The 18,790-nt window shown below is 41.9% G+C and overlaps 1 protein-coding gene across 4 annotated transcripts in view; it reads left to right on the forward strand.

Annotated features, from left to right (window-relative positions):
- Nucleotides 1-1,305: 1,305 nt before the first annotated feature.
- Nucleotides 1,306-18,790, forward strand: part of COPS3 (COP9 signalosome subunit 3) — a 72,131-nt gene continuing 54,646 nt past the window's right edge. The window contains exons 1-5 of one of the 4 annotated variants that reach the window (XM_033914276.1): nucleotides 1,306-1,592; nucleotides 6,862-6,991; nucleotides 9,081-9,193; nucleotides 9,287-9,336; nucleotides 18,426-18,518. In XM_033914276.1, coding sequence (XP_033770167.1) covers nucleotides 1,538-1,592; nucleotides 6,862-6,991; nucleotides 9,081-9,193; nucleotides 9,287-9,336; nucleotides 18,426-18,518 — 441 coding nt within the window. In that variant the 5' untranslated portion in view covers nucleotides 1,306-1,537. The remainder of the gene's footprint in view (nucleotides 1,593-6,861; nucleotides 6,992-9,080; nucleotides 9,194-9,286; nucleotides 9,337-18,425; nucleotides 18,519-18,790) is intronic. The other 3 variants (XM_033914277.1, XM_033914273.1, XM_033914274.1) reach the window with 3 other exon arrangements.

Raw genomic sequence — 18,790 nt, forward strand, 5'->3', positions numbered from 1 at the left:
AAACTACAGTACTGAATCTTCCAGTAAGAGGGATAGTTAACCAGGAGGGAGGTACTTCTATAGGATCTGAATTAAAAAAAGGATCCTATGGAAAATTTGACTCTATTTCTTGAAACTACTCAAAATGAAATTACTGACCGGGCCACTCTCCTGGTTACTTTCTCCTCTGAAAGTATTAAAAGTAATATTTTGAAAAATTTATTGAAAAAAGATTCCTTGTTTTGTGGCCAAATATAACAAATGTTTACAGATGTGTGTAGAACCACCCAATTTAGATATAAACAATTTCTTCAATATAAATCTCGAGTTGTTGCCTTGGGAACAACTTTTTTTTCTAAAATTTCAAGCCAAATGTTATTTTTAAATTACATTTTGCCCTGGAATCTGAAAGTAGGGGAACTGCAAGCGTTGCTCAGGCCAAAGCTTCCCCTCTGACGCAGCTTCCTGTTTCTGCCTGGGCGGTTCGCGTCAGAGGGAAGCTTTGGGCTGAGCAACGCTTGCAGTTGCCGATCTTGCTGAGTTTGTGGGATCAAAGAACGGATTATTTTCAATGGGAAAAATTGTCTTGGAATTTGAACGGGGTTCTGGAACGGATTAAGTTCGGATTCCGAGGTACCAACTGTACGGTGATATTCAAATAAATAAAAATTATTTGATGTTTTATGTCACCTTTCATTCTAGGGTAGGGAGGGAAATTGGAATGATTTTGATATATATATATATGAAGTAATAAGAGGGGATATAGGGAAAAATAGTTTAGATATATTAAAATATATGTTGAAGGAATGATAAAATGTTTATGCAAATGAAAAATGTGATGTAGGAGGATGTTCTTTGCAGTTGAATTCATAGTAAAACATTGTTTAATTGAGTTCAAAAATGTTATAAATTAATTGTGCTCAAACAAACTCCTATAATTCTAAACAAAATATATGAATAAGTCCTGTTAAAAAAATTTATTTTGAAGGAATGATAAACATTTATTAGAAGTTAATATGGTCAATTTAAATGTAATGACTATTTTACTGTGTTATATTATTATGTATCTATTGCATTTCTTCAATAAAATGTAATAAAGTAAATAAAAATTTCAAAAGGAAGGGAGCTACTTGGGTAGTTTAGTCAGCCAGGAAGAGTTCTCTACTAATTTGGTTCATGAACATAAGAAAAATGGCCATGTTTTGCAATTCGTGATGTCATGTGTAACTTTGGGCAAAGAAGGCAATTGTCATGCCAATAAAGTTATCTGAATCCAACACTGCAGGGCCCAGCCGTGGCGCTGCCGCTTTAAGAGAGGCGGGGCCCATCCGGAACGCGACTTCGCGTTCCCGGTCGCGAGAGCAGCCTGCCAGTCGGCGCGCGGGTTCTGCGGTCTCGCGAGGTTGTGCGCCGTGACGTCAGTGAGCGCGCGCGAGAGAGAGAGAGAGAGCGAGCGAAGTGTTGCGGCGCTGGAGCTTTCCCGCCCGGCCTCGAGGAGCCGCCGCCGCCGTTGCGCCCGGCTTCCCCGGCACTGACCGACCGGCCCCGCTGGCTGAAGATGGCGTCCGCTCTGGAGCAGTTCGTGAACAGCGTCCGGCAGCTGTCCTCTCAAGGTGAGCGACGAGCCGCTTCCCCGCGGTGCGGCCTCCTGAGAGACTCATGCTGCGGGCCCGGCTCCCGCTCGGCCTCCCGGTCCCCGCGCGTCAACCTGCCGCCGAACACGCTCTCTGCCTTGGCTTCGTTTCCCCGGAGAAAAGCGCTCGCTCGCTCCTTTTTTTTATTTTTTATTATTATTTTTTGCACTGAGCGGGTTTTTGAGGCTCATTGACAGTTTGTCGGGGGAGGGGAGGCGGGATTTCCGGAGACTGTGGCGTGGCCATTGGCTGACTGACGGGGCTCCCTTTGCCGATTGGTGGGTTTCGGTGCCTGTTGGCCTTGGCTGCTGGTGCTGCTTCCTGTGTGGGACTTTTGCCTTAATAGGATTCCAGAAGACTGTTAGCATGAGCTGCACATGCACACTAAAGCCTCAGTTAAGCTTCCAAACTCATTAATGCAGCCATCTAATATGGTTTAAGACTTTTGAAAGGTGTTACTCGATACATTTTATTCTTATGCTCCTTCAACAGTTTTTCCTGTTAAGGTCATATATTTTTGTGTGTGTTTCAGTACAGTTATGTTGTATGTAATCTTATATCCCGCCAAATCCCCAGAAAGCAGAGCTTGGGGCAGATTCACTACACAAAAATAAACATGCAATGCAAAATCAGACTAAACTAACAAAAATAATTCTGAAACAGTGGGTGACAAACAGCATTTTTCCTACGCACCAACAAACATATAATGCAAAATCAGGTCAAACTACAACCATTTAACTAACTCTCTTAGTGCCAACCCTCACTGTCTTTGACACACTCAACTCTCTAATCAAAGTGCCCCCATCTCCTATCCCCTCTTCACTTCCCCCCAGATGATGGCAGAGCTCTTCTTGAATTCTCAACCATGTCACCTCCCCCACCACCCCTTCTGACTGTCCACTCTTTCAACCTCCCTTCAACCCCTACAACCTGTTCCTCTGATCTGATTCCTACCCACCTACTCGGATCCATCGCTCCCACTGTAATTCCTCTCATCTGTCACATCCTCAATCTTTCGCTTTCCTGATGTCTTCAAACATTCCGTAGTTACACCCCTCCTCAAAAAGCTCTCCCTAGACTCCACATCCCACTCTAACTACCGCCCCATCTCCCTTCTCCTCTTCCTATCCAAACTACTCGAATGTGCTGTTCATTGCCGTTGCCTGGACTTCCTTTTTTCTCATAATATTATTGACTCACTTCAGTCGGGCTTTTTGCCCTCTCCATTCTACAGAAACTGCCCTTGCTAGAGTCTCTTAATGACCCATTCTTGGCTAAATCCAATGGATTCTACTCTATCCTCATTTTTCTCAATCTGTCTGATGCCTTTGACACAGTGGATCACCACTTCCTTTGCAACATGCTGTCCTCACTGGGATTCCAGGGTTCTGTTCTCTCCTGGTTTTCTTCTCTCCCATCCCCATCGTACTTTCAGTGTATGTTACGGTGGATCTTCCTCCTCTGCCATTCCACTGTCTATTGGCGTACCCCAAGGCTCCATCCTGGGTCCTTTCCATATACAGGTCCTCGTTGACTTACGACCGCAATTGGTTCCGACTGACAGGTCACAAGTTGATCTGGACGTAAATTGGCCTATGTTAATACAGTATGTGTATCCCGCACAAAAATAAGGTGATACCCTCTTTTTATCAAACTAACTTAGTATTGTGCAGGATTGGTGGAGTTAAATAAATAATTTATAAAACTAACTATACTAACTATTTTTTACCCCTCCCTGCATACATTTTCCCTGGTGGTCCAGTGGTGTATCCTGCACTTAGCGCTTCCTGCCAATGTCAGTGGTCAGAAGCCAGCGGTGCACCAGGGCTGGCACACGCAGGAGCAAGCTTTTGGAGCTCCTGCCCATTCCTAAGCAGCTTTCTGAATGGCTGCCACGAGAACCACAAGTCCTGTGAGAACTGGCGGCAGTGTTTCAGTGAGCGGCGCAGGGTGAGGTGGGAGTTCCAAAAGCTCACTCCTGCGTGTGCCAGCCCAGGTGCGCTGCTGGCTTCTGACCGCTATCATCGGCACGAGGCACTCAGTGCGGGATACACCGCTGGACCACTAGGGTAAAGGTACGCAAGGAGGGTAAAAAATACTATCCTCCTCCCTGAATATACATGTAATTAAGATTTGATGATATTAAAAAGAACCTGAAGACATTTTATTTCAGAAAGCTTTGGGAATATAAGATCGGGGCCCAGGTATGCTGTTCATGAAATTTCTGTATTTGAATATGTGGCATTAATAGCTTTATGAATGTTTGGGCACCCTGTCATTGTCTTGTACCTTAGTAATTTTATGAGTGTTCCATTTGTAATCTGCCTAGACTGGTAGATAGTGCAGAATAAAAGAAATTATGCTGCTATTCCAATTCATATTCACCAAGGGTGTAGTGAAGCACAAAAGAATGCAATAACACATAGGTAGCTGCTGTACAAAAATTCCTGTGGCAAAAAATACCTATGCTGTACCGACAACAAAGTATGACCCTGGGTTTAGTGTGTTTTCAAATCTAGAGGAATTGGATGACATTGAACAGTGTTTGCTAGAGGGATAGCCTCTTGTGACTTGCTTTAGACACTGTTTTGCTCCTCCTAGGCCCACCATACAAAACAACTGATCTGTTCTCTGAATGTCCAATGTCATTTTCAAACAGTGTAGCACTTGAGCCACATCCAAAGTGTGCTGCTACTAATCATGTTTCTCTCTGACCTGTTCTCAAGAACCCCCCCCCCCCGCCACTGACGTAAAGGTTGGGACAGGTCAGATAACCATCTTCTCTGTACAGTAGATATAACCAAGAAAGATTACCAACACAGTATCTGCAACTCTAGAGATCCTTCCACCAGAACATAAACATATTGCCATGAGAAATAATGGTTTTAAAGTGACATCATTTTAAGAGAAATGGTGTGAAGAGGCTCCAAACCATGCCCATACTAATACTGACAAGATGAAGTTCATATTTCACAGGGTAACCAGATGCCCATCCAGCCTGCAGATGGGCAACTGGATGGACCAGTTAGCCTTTATCTGCCATCATGTTTATATGCCTTGGTGTTCTGAGAAATTTTATTCCTCTAAGGAAAATGTATCGCATCTGGATGTAACCTCCAATGTTCTTACCTGAACCAAGTGCTTGTAACAAGCCAGTCCCATCCAAACTGTCTCCTTAAAAACTCAGTCTCCAAAATGGACACTCCCAACAGCATCACCTGATTTTCCAGAAAAGAGGTTATGTACTTACCCTAGTAAACTGTTCTTCAGTAGTTAGGTGAGACATTCTAGACAGATGGATAGTGTCCCCATGGCTATGTGCCATCTGATGTAGGTCACCACTTTGGCATTTGTTTGACATCATGTACATGTACAACATTAAGCAAATGGCTCTTGCTTCTAGATGGTTGATAGACCAGGTCCTACCAGTGGCGCTCCCAGTTGCTGAGGCTGGCATCATATTGCCAAATCCACTCTGGAGCCTCCAGGTCTGTTGTTCATTCTCAGACATCTTTTCCCTGGCCTGTTAAGTGTACATTTATTTTAGATTTTGTTGTATGTTGCTGTAATCAGAACTGAACTTGGACCTTGGTCTTTGGAAAAGCATGCTATAGATTTTAAATTTAATTTATTAGCATATGTTATGTTAAATCAGGTTTTCAATTCCACCATTACATATTCATATGTCATTTCGTCAATTTCAATGTGCCTTGTAGGCTTCCAATATATAATTTTTTTTATTTAAATCTACTTTTGTTATATTCTGGCCTTGTCTCTATCTTTGACGGCTCTGCAAAGACAGCATGTACAGCCACTGGGAAGAAAGGAACTTGTCTGTTTAACAGTGACACCTACCAGTCAGTATAGCACACACTTATAACATGGTATTAGAGGCCAGGCTTAGGTGGTAGAGTATCTGAAATGGTAAACAATGAATGAAGACTTAAAATAGCTGAGAGCCCAGCAGTAGCTGCTGTGATGCAATAGAGGTCTATATTAAAAGTCTATTTGCATTTGGAGTCTAATGGAAAGTCTTTTTAGATGTTACCCACTTGTGATACAACTTATGCTGCAGTTAAGGTTTTGGTATGGTAGAGTCAGGTGGTGATGGGGGATTGTCAATTTATTGCATTTCTTTAAAAGGGGTAAAAATGGCACTCCTGTACCAACTTTTAATTCTTCTACATCTCAATGTATTTTATAGAAAATTATGATCTGCATGGATCAGCACAGTCCAAACTTATTTTCAGCTTAATTCTCTTCTGAATAAATAGGGTAATTCAGTAATACTTTAAGCTTTTGACTGATATGTTAGAACGGTAGTACTGTACTATATTTTTAATGTTTTAATAATTGCTTGCATCATAGTTTGATTCTTTTGATACTGCAGTTTTAATGCTGACTTGGATTTAGATTTGGTTCTTCAGTCATTTGAGTCTATTTTGTCATCTGCACCAATATCAAAAGCCCCCAGGAAAGAGACTTGGGAGTACTTGTAGACAAGTCAATGAAACCGTCCACGCAATGTGCGGCGGTGGTGAAAAGGGCAAACAGAATGCTAGGAATGATTGAGAAGGGGATCACAAACAGATCTGAAAAGATTATCATGCCATTATACCAGGCCATGGAACGCCCCCACCTGGAATACTGTGTCCAGCACTGGTCGCCATACATGAAAAAGGACATAGTACTACTCGAAAGGGTCCAGAGGAGAGTGACGAAAATGGTTAAGGGACTGGGGGAGTTGCCGTACAACAAGAGGCTAGAGAAACTGGGCCTCTTCTCCCTTGAAAAGAGAAGACTGAAAGGGGACATGATCGAAATATTCAAGATATTGAAAGGAATTGACTTAGTAGAGAAAGAGAGATTGTTCACCCTCTCCAAGGTGAAGAGAATGAGAGGGCACTCGCTAAAGGTAGAAGGGAAAAGATTCCATACAAACGTAAGGAAGTTCTTCTTTACCCAGAGAGTGGTAGAAATCTGGAATGCTCTTCCGGAGGCTGTTATAGGGGAATGACAAAGTTGGATTAGTTCCTACTGGAACAGAACATGCGCAAGTAAGGCTAAACTCAAATAGGGCACTGGTCTTTGACCTAAGGGCCACCGCGTGAGCAGACTGCTGGGCACGATGGACCACTGGTCTGACCCAGCAGCGGCAAATCTTATGTTCGTCAAGCTACTGTAGTTTTGGGAAAATATAATCCAAATGTATAATGTGCTAATCTTCTTTTGTAATAATTCTTTCTAGGTCAGATGACACAATTGTGTGAATTAATCAACAAAAGTGGTGAGCTTCTAGCGAAAAATATCTCTCATCTGGACACAGTACTAGGGGCATTAGATGTACAAGAACACTCCTTGGGGGTCCTTGCTGTTTTGTAAGTGGCTTATTTTTTTTGTTTTGAACAATTTTAAATTTAGCAAAATCTTTTGAAAATTGAACAACATAACAAACTTTTACTTAAAAAGATCAACATTTTGGTTCAGTTTAAAATCTTTGAATTAGGGGACTAGGTATACTAAGGGCCCCTTTTATAAATCCATAATAGCGTTGGTCCAGGGGTATGATTCTTGCTTTGGGTGCGAGAGGTCCTGGGTTCAATTCCCAGATGAGCCCCTCATTTTCTAGGGCAAATTCAAGGTAGCAGATGGCTTGGTACTAGTCACACTTTTCAGGCTACTGGGCTTGATGGACCATTGGTCTGATCCAGTAAGGCTATTCTTATTGGTTTTAAGAAAGGTTTTGACAAATTCCTGGAGAAAAAGTCCACAGTCTGTTATTAAGACATGGGGGAAGCCTCTGCTTGCCCTGGATCAGTAGCATGGAATGTTGCTACTCTTTGGGTTTTGGCCAGGTACTAGTGACCTGGATTGGCCACCGTGAGAACAGGCTACTGGGCTTTATGGACCACTGGTCTGATCGATAAGGCTATTCTTATGTTATGTTCACACCAAATGCATTGAAGCCCATAGGAATTGAATGGGCTTCAGTGTGTTTGCTGCGACAGAATTGCTACCATAGCTTTGTAAAAGGGGCCCTCAATACTGTGCAAAAATTTATTTGCCTACTGAAATAAAGCTAACCACTTCTTTCAAGAAAAAACCTGGATCAAATCAAAGTTCACCAAGCCTAATGTCCTGATCCCAAAAGTACCTGGCAGAATCCCAAAAAGTAGCTAGATTCTATGCTACTTACTGCCAGGGATGAGTAGTGGATGTTCCAAGACTTTTCCTTTAGGAATTCATCCAAGCCAGTTTTTAAACCCATCTACAGTGATTCAGTTTTTTTGTCATCGCTTCCCCTCCTGATTTTGCTACCTATTGTATATATGTCACACTGAATGGCTTCTGATTTATAAAATGAAATATTAGATGAAGGGAAACCCGAGTGAGCACACAAGTGTTTTCTAAATTGCTTTGTTCCTTAAATAAAGTTTTCACTTCACATGGGCGTTATGAAATTGCCTCTTAAACTTAATAACTGGTTAGAGCTCCTTTTAACAGAAATAATTGCAATCAAATGTTTCCTATAATGTTGATATCACTTTCACATCGCTGTTTAGGAATCTTAGCTTAACTTTTCTTTGCAGAACTGTTTTAATTCAGACACATTCTGAGGTTTTCACACCATAAACTCCTTGTTTCAGGTCTTGCCACATACAGCATTTGTATTGAACAAGTCAGCACTTTTGACAAGGCTAATCCAGGACTTTAATTTTATTTCTCCTCAGTCATTCAGATCGTGTATCATTTATTAAACTTGATATACCGCCTTAGTTGCAGCATAATTCAAGATGTAGCCTTGCTTTTGTGTTTTGGATTATTGTGCTTTTACTGTTGAAACAAAGGACTAAAAACACTTGCACTAGTTTTAAAAATGAAGTTTATTTTCAAAGCACTTAGACTTACAAAGTTCCATAGCAACCTGACGATGCAGTGTGACCCGGAAACCTGCAACAAGTATTCTCTCAACTTGCATATCTCGTGTCTTCTAGCTAAGGGTGATAAGGAAGATGATTTTTTTCTCATCAAGTCCTGCTATATTGGTCAGTCCAGTGCCTGCCTTGGGAGACTGTTTAGTTGAATGCTTTGTGCGATTGCCCCGCTTCTTTCTTGCATACTGTACACATAGTTTGTTTGGCATGCTTTGGTATGTGCTGCAGTAGCTCCCATTGGGGTGCAAACTTAGTCTAAACTTGCTTATACTGCTTTGACATTGACATACTGGAGAGTTCTGGGCTGCAGCACCCTTATACCGGTAATGTTGCTGGAAGATTTCAGTATGGGGATGCAACCCAACTAGTCTAGCAGGACACGGGGGAGGGGGGGGGGATAAATTTCACTTTTTTACCACAGCCTAGTAACTTTTCCCATAAAGTAGTTTAACCATCAAAGGGAGTCTAATGTTTTATGTACAGGAGAATGTGAGAAGTAAATGCATAAATTCTGTTTGGTTTGCTCTTTTAGGTATGTGAAGTTTTCTATGTCCAGTATCCCTGATTTTGAGACTTTATTCTCCCAGGCTCAGCTATTTATCAGCACTTGTAATGGCGAGCACATTAGATATGCAACAGACACTTGTAAGTTACCTTTCAGGGAGAGCTTTTGCAATGTTTTGATCTATGAAACATTCTGATAATTTGCATGTTTACTCTTTTTATTATTGTATCTAGTTGCTGGCCTTTGCCATCAGTTAACAAATGCTCTTGTGGAAAGAAAACAGGTAAGAAAAAGAAGCCATTAATTTTAGTAGTAATAAGTATTAGTGTAAATAGATATGGAACTGTGCATGGTTTCATGAAATAAGAAATTGTTGGAAAGCCTTTCAGTGTGCTTATACTAACTGGATCTGTAAAACATAATTCAGATTAATAGATAGTTTTTGGGTCAATAATCAGTTCTGGTCTTAGTATGAAACTATCTACAAGCTCTATTTTTTTTCTTGCTGTGTTTTGTTTTGGAGATGACATAAATGCATGAAGGATTGTTTGGCTCTTTTTTTCTTCTTCTTTCTTCCCCTTACTATGATCTTCTAATAATTCACTGTAGGTAAGCTGAGTGTGTTCTGCTTGCAGCATTTCAGGATGGCAAGGCAGGATGACAAGGTGTTAACTGGAAAAATAACCTGCAAAAGAAAATAATTGTCTGGGAGTACATGGTTTATTGTAAAAAAAATAATCCCATGAACTCCGTTTCATTTGTTCTCTAGCTGGTATTGTATCCTTGAATTCAGCTGCTGTATGGATATTTTTGAGTAGGATGGTAAGAGGGGTTAAAGTAAAGTATTGTTCCTAGAAGAAATGTACTAAATGGTGAACCTATTGGGCTGTATTTCTTAACATTTCTTAACACCCCCAAACCCTCCCCCCCCAAAAAAAAATAGTCTTATATGTGTTTTGACTTCTTATATGTGTTTGACTTCCATTAACTAAACATAGAAATAGATGGCAGATAAGGGCCACGGCCCATCTAGTCTGCCCACCGCAATGACCCTCCCCTACCTAACTCTGTGAATAGAACCTATGTGTCCATCCCATTTGGCCTTAAAATCAGGCACGCTGCAGGCCTCAATAACCTGAAGTGGAAGACTATTCCAGCGATCAACCACCCTTTCAGTGAAAAAGAATTTCCTGGTGTCCCCGTGCAGTTTCCCACCCCTGATTTTCCACGGATGCCCCCTTGTTGCCGCAGGACCCTTGAAAAAGAAGATATCTTCTTCCACCTTGATGCGGCCCGCGAGATACTTGAATGTCTCGATCATGTCACCCCTCTCTCTGCGTTCCTCAAGTGAGTACAGCTGCAACTTATCCAGCCTTTCCTCTTACGGGAGATCCTTGAGACCCGCGATCATCCGGGTGGCCATTCTCTGGATCTACTCTAGTCTCAGCACATCCTTTCAGTAATGCGGCCTCCAGAATTGCACACAGTTCTCCAGATGTGGTCTCACCATGGATCTATACAATGGCATAATGACTTCAGGCTTACGGCTGACGAAACTCCTGCGTATGCAACCTATGATTTGCCTTGCTTTGGAGGAAGCTTGCTCCACTTGATTGGCAGTCTTCATGTCCTCACTGACGATCCCCCTAAGTCACGTTCTGCTTCAGTTCTTGTTAGGATTCACCATTTAGGGTGTAAGTCTTGCATGGATTTTGGCTGCCCAGATGCATGACTTTGCATTTTTTGTCATTGGTACTCCTATCCTAGATTCCTTGCTCCTGTTAACAAAAGGAGATATGTACCATCCTCTTCTACATTGAAAACTCCTACACATAGGCTGCATAAAACTCAAAGGCTCAACCCTAACCACAACAAAAGGCACCATTCTACATTCTCCCCCTAACACTCTACCAATTGGAGACTGGCTCATAAATTTCCATCTTCTGTATCACCTGTTAGACCGATATAGTCCTTACGAATGGGTTATATACCTTACTGCTACCAGCAGGTGGAGACTGAAAGCAAACTTGTATATCAGTATAGACTCGTTCCCCTAGCAATCCAGTCTATCTCAGTCTCCACCAGCAGGTGGTAAGACTAATTCGGCTCCCCTCTTAGTACTGTTGGAATTTGTTTTTGGACTCCTGGGTTCCCCTTTTGTGCCGGATGGAGCTTGGACGGGTCATGTTTGGGGATCCGTCTGACCTCGGGGGTGTTAAACCCGGCAGATCTCATGCTGGGTCCCTCTCCCCAACTGGGGATTCCATTTTCATGTCGGTCAGTGCCTCAGCATCAGGAAAGTCACAGGCGTTTCAGACGCAGCAGGCTGCAGGAGCTTTGATTTTGGAGGTTTCAGGTCCAATTTCTGCGGGAACCTCCTTCATATCTGTGACCTTAGGTGACCTTCCCCCTGTTCTGGAATTGCAGGGGCAAGATATTGTTGGGTCCCCTGCTGTGGCAGGGAATCTCTTGGGGCCGCCAGGGGTTTTGGTACTCTGTAAAGCTTATGTGCTGGCGGCTGGAGGTTCTGTGTCTTCCCCGGTGCAGACCCATACAAAGGCGGTTTTGCCCCCTCCTCTCTTGTCCAAGTGCCTGAGGGTCTCTTAGGATGAGGATTTTTGCCCAGAGGAGCAAGATGTTATTGATGAGGACCTGGACCTTTGGGGAAATTTCCAGGATCCTCTTGGGGGACCAGATTCTGCCAGCAGGGGGTTCGAACACACCCCTACTGGCGAAGATGTGTCTGTGGTGTGCATTTTTCAGTGGGACGAGCTTCATGAGCTAATTCTAAAGAAACTTTGTTTTCTCTCAAACCATCATTAGTCAATAAGTGTCATCTCTACCACACCTTGTTTGGCTTTCTTAGCACTGATTTTATTTCTGGTAGAATTTGAGGCAGATTCTGTTTCACAGAGGTGATGCAAATAGTTCTTCAATGGGGCATGAACTGGAATATGGATGGTTGTGCTGTTTGGACAGCAGCCTTTTTAGACATCTTTTGCCTTAGTGTCTGTTGCTGATTGATATTTTTGTTGTTGTTGTTGTAGGAGTATTTATGTATAAAACTTATGTAATGCATTAGGTGGTCCCTAATTGAGGTTTTATAGTACATGAAACAAACCAGTAAGATTCTCGTTTCTGAATTTATAGAAAGAGATGACATTAATTAGAATGGTTCTTTTGATATAATGCAGTGCTTAGTAAAACATGAAATGTTTCTTTTTACTCAAGGACAATAAGAAAATTGACATGTACATTTGCTGTTAAGATTTATAAAATTGTTGTGTCTTTCAATGAGCTAATAAATGGCATTTTGTGGTCTCATTGTTTTGTTTCAGCCTTAGTGTAACTAGGATTGAATGAGCCCAGGCAGAAAAATTAAAATGGGAGAGATGGTAGTGTAGTGTGGGATTGGGGGGAACAGAACTATAGATCAGTAATTGAAGGCAAAAATGAACTGTAAACATCAAGAAAGCAGATAAGTAGTATTTTATTCTGAATGAATTTTTTTTTTTTCTTACTGTATTTTTATTTTTCCATGTGGTTAGGTCCCAGTGTCTCTTCTGTTTCTCTTTCCAGGATCTTCTGCCCATTTCTTCTCTCATCATTTCCACCATTCATCTTCCATCTGTGTGACCTTATCCTTTCCCCATCCTGGTCTAGCATTTTCCCTTCTTCCTCTTCCTTCCTTACCACAAATGCAATGACACTGAAGCTGCCAGCAATACTGAAGATAAAGCTGCCTCCAGCTGACTCCAGTGCCTTCCCTTTGCCATGTCCCACAACATTGGATGCAGCAGGAAAAAGACCCTGGAATCAACTAGAAATAGCATGTTCTCTTTGCCACTGGTGGTGACCCACTTCAAGTTTGCAGAATGGGAAGGAAGTGAGATGAGAAAAGCCAGACTGCCTGGGTAGAGAGCAGAAAGCTGGGTGCCTGTATGGGAACAGAACACCTCATTTCAGCAGTAAACAGCCTTCAGATTTTTGCTAGGCTTGCTCAATAGCTATGCCCCTAGGATTCAAAATTTAACTAGAGCTACAGCCTCAGTACCTTGAGATCCTGGGCAAGTTACTTAACCCTCCAGATTGATTCCAAGTTGAGCAAATTTAGGGGCCCTTTTACTAAGGCGCAGTAGGGTATTAATCAGTAGAACTTGTTGGATGAAAGTGAGCAAGTAACAAATCAGAGGAAGTGTCACCAAGCTTTTTCTACCTTCATCCAAAAAATAGGCTGCTCTTCTGTCAGTGTGATCAGTCTGTTTGAGGCAATTGGAATCACCTGTAACCTTAGAGAGTGGTGCCTCTTCATTGACAGTTCATCCAGGAGCATCAAAGCTTTACTGCTCCATGACAGGAGCAAGTACCTATCTCTTCCAATAGCTCGCTCAGTGCACCTCAGAGAAGATTACAACAGTATCAAAACCTTATTAGGCACCTTGAGTATGGCTGAGAGGTCATCGGAGACTTCAAAATGGTGGCATTCCTCCAATGTGGTTCTCCAGTGTGGGTTTACCAAGTTTCTCTGCTATCTCTACTCGTACCTTTGGGACTGCAGGGACAGAAAGATGCACTACCAAAGGTGGGACTGGCCACAGCGGACAGAGTTTTTTGTGAGGAGAAATCAACATCAAATGGGAATCACTGGTGGACCCCCAGAAGGTGCTGATGCCACCACTGCACATCAAATTGGGCCTAATGAAACTATTTGTCAGAGCTCTAGATAAGGAGCTGACAGCCTTCAAGACTCCCTAATCTGTCTGAGTCAAATGTTTAAGCTAGTGTCTTTGTCAAACCACAGATAAAGAAAATCCTGGAGTGCAAGGAATTTCCCAAGAAGCTAACTAGGAAGGAAAAAGAGGCTTGGAACAGCTTTGTCGCAGTTGTTCAGGGCTTCCTAAGCACTTGCAAGGCTGAAAACTATGTGGAGTTGGTTGAGAATCTGGTGAAGAATTACAGTAAAATGGGCTGTAGGATGTCACTCAAAGTCCACATCCTTGATGCTCTTCTTGAGACATTCAAGGGGAGCATACTCGGAGGAGCAAGGTGAACCCTTCCACTAGAATATACTGGACTTGAACTGCTACTACCAAGGACTATATAATGAGAACATGATGAGAGACTACATCTGGGGGCTGATTCGTGAAAGTGACTTACAATATAAATAGCAAATCTAACCTCCCCAAGTCCCCCCCCCCCCCAAAAAAAAAAAAAAAACAACCCAACTACCAAAAAAACCTACTCACTTCTAAATTTTCTGTGGTCATCTTTGTATAACTTCAATGTAAATACATTTTAATTGTGATTCATATTGCTTTTTATGACTTCAGAAGAATGGAAAGATAAATATTCATCATCTTACATTTTTTAAATAGATAAATTGCTAAATTATATAAATTATATAAATCTAGATTTACTGCATAATATTATAAAACTTGTATAAAATTAATTTTCTAAAAAAAATGTTAAACTTGAAGATGATAAGTATGTATATCAAGTGTATATATTTAAGTATCTAATAAGTTTATATGAAACACTTGTTGTAACAAAAGAAAATGAATAAAGATTATAAAAAAAAAAAATTGCTAAATTTGACACTCCTGGTCATAAAAGCAAAATTTTATAGAAATAGATATTTTCTATATTTTTTAATAAACAAAAACCCAATCAAGTACTTCACAAAATATTCCCTCAAAATAGTACTTGAGAAAGATTGAGGTCCACTGGAGATGTATACCACACATTCAAATCACTACTACTAAAATAAATGAGTGTATGTGTATCCTATGTGTGATTGTTAAGCTATAATGGCAACTGCCAAAGCAGAAATCCAAGCTTGAATCAATCAGCAGGCTATTTTGCAAGCCATGCCCACACCATGGCATGAGTAACTAGAAAATTACTGCCCAGGAACAAAAATCATGTTACATAGTGCTTTTTAGCAAACTTTTCAAACCACCCTCGTACATGGCCTCAGGCCGCTTCTTGGGCAGAGGCCCGCATGGTGGCTCCTGAAGAGATTGTAGAGTAGCAACATAGTCGCTCCAGTCCTTTTGTCAGACACCTAAATTAGATCTGTTGTCCAGGAACCATTGAGATTTTTGCAGAGCTGTCATTCGGAAGGCCTTGTCTTCCACCACCCAGGAGATCTGCTTCGGTACATTCCACAGTGTAGCTGGGTGTTCAGGAGGAGAAATTTTTACCTGGTTTTCTTTCTTTAGTCAACTTCACTGTTCTCTAACCTGCTTTTGGAAAACTTGGACCCAGGACTCCGGGTGTTATCTCTGCTTTCCCTTTCAGTGTAAAAATAAATAAATATGAAGCAACAAATCACAGGTATTATAACTTACAGGTTATAATATGGGTTTCCTGCAATATTGCTATATCCTGGAGTATGCAGGGTAGCAAGTTCCACTCTGTACTGTTAGGCTCGTATGATTGTCATTGCAGCTGTAATGGCTGATGGGGCATGGGTATGTTGCAAACATTAGAAACATTTTGCTACTTTTGACAGATGGCATACTAGAACTTTCTAGGGAGCACCACTAACTAATTTTGGTGATCGTCACTGGCGAAACTCGTTTTTTTCTCTACCTCCATGTCTACTGGTAGGAGAGAATAACAGCCACTTGTGCAGAACAGTGTAGCTGACTAAAGGAAAGAAAATTATCAGGTAAGACATAATTTGTCCTTAATTTTCCTTCAAATTTGAGATTTGTACCTCCTAAGTTTTGTTTCTCAGAGTTAGATGAGTCAATATTAAGAAACCAAGGGAATCAGTAACTAAACATGTTTAATGAGCTAGGTGGCCCTTAGTGTTTAGTGTCTGCCAACTTTATTTCCTTTAGCAAATGCTTTAGTAAAAGGGCCCCTATAAACCATAAAAATTCCTGCGTAGAGGATGTTATGGAAACTGGGAATTTACTGAAGGGGACATTGATCCAACAGTTAAGTCTCTCCGTAGACCTAACAGCCTAATGCATTCACACTGACAGCTACCAACTCAGCCTCCTATTCTCTAATGCCCGGTCAGTTTCAAAGCTCTTACTGGCATGCATCGAATCTCCTGTGCTGTTCCTAGCAGTCCATTCGTCTTCATGTGCAATCTCCTCACAAAAAGGTTAAGACAAAAAGCAACACTGCTACTAGTGAAGTGTCCAGTTATCTGTAGATAGAGAAGTTTTGGTTGCTGCTACTTGGGAGTTCCAAAGGGCTAAAAAAGGAGCAGGGCTTTAGCAAACTATTTGCGGGGTGCAAGGGAGGCAGGGGCTCCAAAACTGAGTCCTGTCCTTTACTTTCCATTCTTGGCTGTGACTCATTGGGTAGGATAAGTAGCTCAAGGCGGTGTGTTTCCAACTCAAGACAGTTCTTCAAATCAGAAAACTACTGAAATATAACCTGTTATGCACAAAGGCAGCAAAATACTGCCAAAACACATGGGGACAAATACTGCTAAGACCAAAATAGATTATAAGCATTCTAATCTAAATTTTTTTTTTTTTTTTTAAAGAAGTTAATCTACTCTTGGAGGACTTCCTGCTAAGGAAACAGTCTTTACTAGTGCTACCCTAGTTAGGGAAAATTTTTTTTGATTCAATTTGGTCTGTTGAATTGATTTTTCAATTCAATTCTCTTTTTTCCTACCCAATAGGGTATTTTTTTTTCCAAACATTCTGGGGGGTTAATTTGGTACTCTTCACCCATCCCTGCCCCCTTTGCCCTCTCCAGCCCCATGCCGGCACAAAATAAACAAAAAAAGACTTCCTCTCTGTTAGGTACTAGCTCATTCTCACTGTCTTAACACCAACTCTGGAAGATTATACATTTCAAATCTGACATATTGTAATCACAAAAAATAAAATTATTTTTTGTATATTTCTATGGTCTAGTCATTTTATTATTCAAATCATATTGGTCTCAGGCTCTGGTTTCTGCTTTTTTTCTGTTAACTTGCTCGTCAGGGTCTCCTGCCCATTTGACATTTTCTTCTTTCTCCATGCTTCACATTTTCCATCTCTGTATCTTCCCTTCCACTGCCATGTCCAACATTTCTGTTTTCTTTCCCACTGTCTACCTTCTCTCTGTCCCTGCCTTGTGCCCTATATCAAGCCTCTATTCTCTTCCATGCAGCATCTCTTCCCTCCATTATCATGTGCACCATCTCTCCCTGCCCTCTACCCTATATCCAACATTTCTACATGCATGTATCCCTCCCCTCCACCATATACAGAATATCTCCCTCTCACCCCTTTTACCTCTAACATCTCTCCCTTCCTGTCGTCCATCCCACCTCCACCAATTTTTCCTCTCCTCTCTCTCCCCCCATGTGCAGCAGCTTTCCCTCCTTCCTATCCCCCTGTGCAGCACCTCCTGACCGAGGTTCCAGCTTGGCAGAAGCAGCGCTGTGATCAGGCTTTTTGCGGCCTGCCCGCCAGGGCTTCCCTCTTCTGTGTCATCGGTAACGTCATCAGTGAAGTGGCAAAGGAGAGGCCCTGGTGGGGCAGGCCAGAAGAAGCCTGTTCACCATGCTGCTTCTGACTGCCACCGCTGCTGCTACTTTAGGATGCCCAAAGGGATGTCAGGAGTTGGGACTTGCTGACTCGGCAAATTGGGCAGCACTAGTCTCTGCTCCTTATCCCATAGCTTTGAGACTATGAGTACAAGTAGGGAGACAAAATTCAACACCCATCTTTCAACCCCAGGCTGGAAGAAGCAGCTTTTTCTGCTTTAAGACTGACAAAAGGACTGTCCAGCAGTCCGTTCGCAGTACTCCACTTAAACCAGTAGCAGACAGATTCTCAAAGGAACTGCAGGATGCTTCAGCTAAAATGAAAGCAAAAGTTCATCACATCTCTCAGCAATGTTATCCAGTAATGACAAATAACAGTCCTTAACCTCTGTCCCTATTTGCATTTGTCTTCTGTGGTCTCGCCTCACCTTGGTGCTTCAGCTGTGAGCACAGAAATATTTAAGCAATTAAACTTTAGCTCCTCTTCGCCTTTTAAGAACATAAGAATTTGCCTCCGCTGGGTCAGACCAGAGGTCCATACCGCCCAGCGGTCCGCTCCCGCGGGGGCCCCTCAGGTCTATCACCTATGCAGTGGTCCCTGACTATTCCTTTCTTAATGCTACTTTCGCACTTTTTCCTATCACTAATATATCTAAAAATATCTTGTCTCCCCCCACACTCCCCCATTTTAACAATTATAGGTAAGCAATTCTGCTATGGCATATTATAACATGTTAACCTGTAACATGTTCTGAGCTCTTTGGGGAGAATGGGATAGAAAACTAATTAAATAAATGTTATGTTGACACTCGGTATGCTACCATCTGTCAGACCTTATCTAAAAAAGCTTTGACTTTTCACAGGCCCTGCGAGGAATCAGCATTCTCCGGCAAGCCATAGACAAAATGCAGATGAATACAAACCAGCTGACCTCAATACATGCTGATCTCTGTCAGGTATGTCCCATTCCTTCGTAAACATTTGTTGGGAGCGAAGGAAGCATAGGGGAAATGTGAGGAAAGGAAGACTTAACAGGCTGTTTGCTAAACTGGTCAAGATTAAGACAGTTTTTGCTGTTTTGTCACTTACTAACACATAGTAACTGTTGCAGATGTGTCCAATATGTTCCCTGCAGAAAATATCTTTAATGCACATTACATGCATCAATACTAAATTTTTTTGGGGGGGAGGACAACCCTTCTTTTCCTTGAAGAGGCAATAAGTGCAC

Source organism: Geotrypetes seraphini, chromosome 11 (genome assembly GCF_902459505.1).
Source record: "Geotrypetes seraphini chromosome 11, aGeoSer1.1, whole genome shotgun sequence".
Taxonomy (NCBI): Eukaryota; Metazoa; Chordata; class Amphibia; order Gymnophiona; family Dermophiidae; genus Geotrypetes; species Geotrypetes seraphini.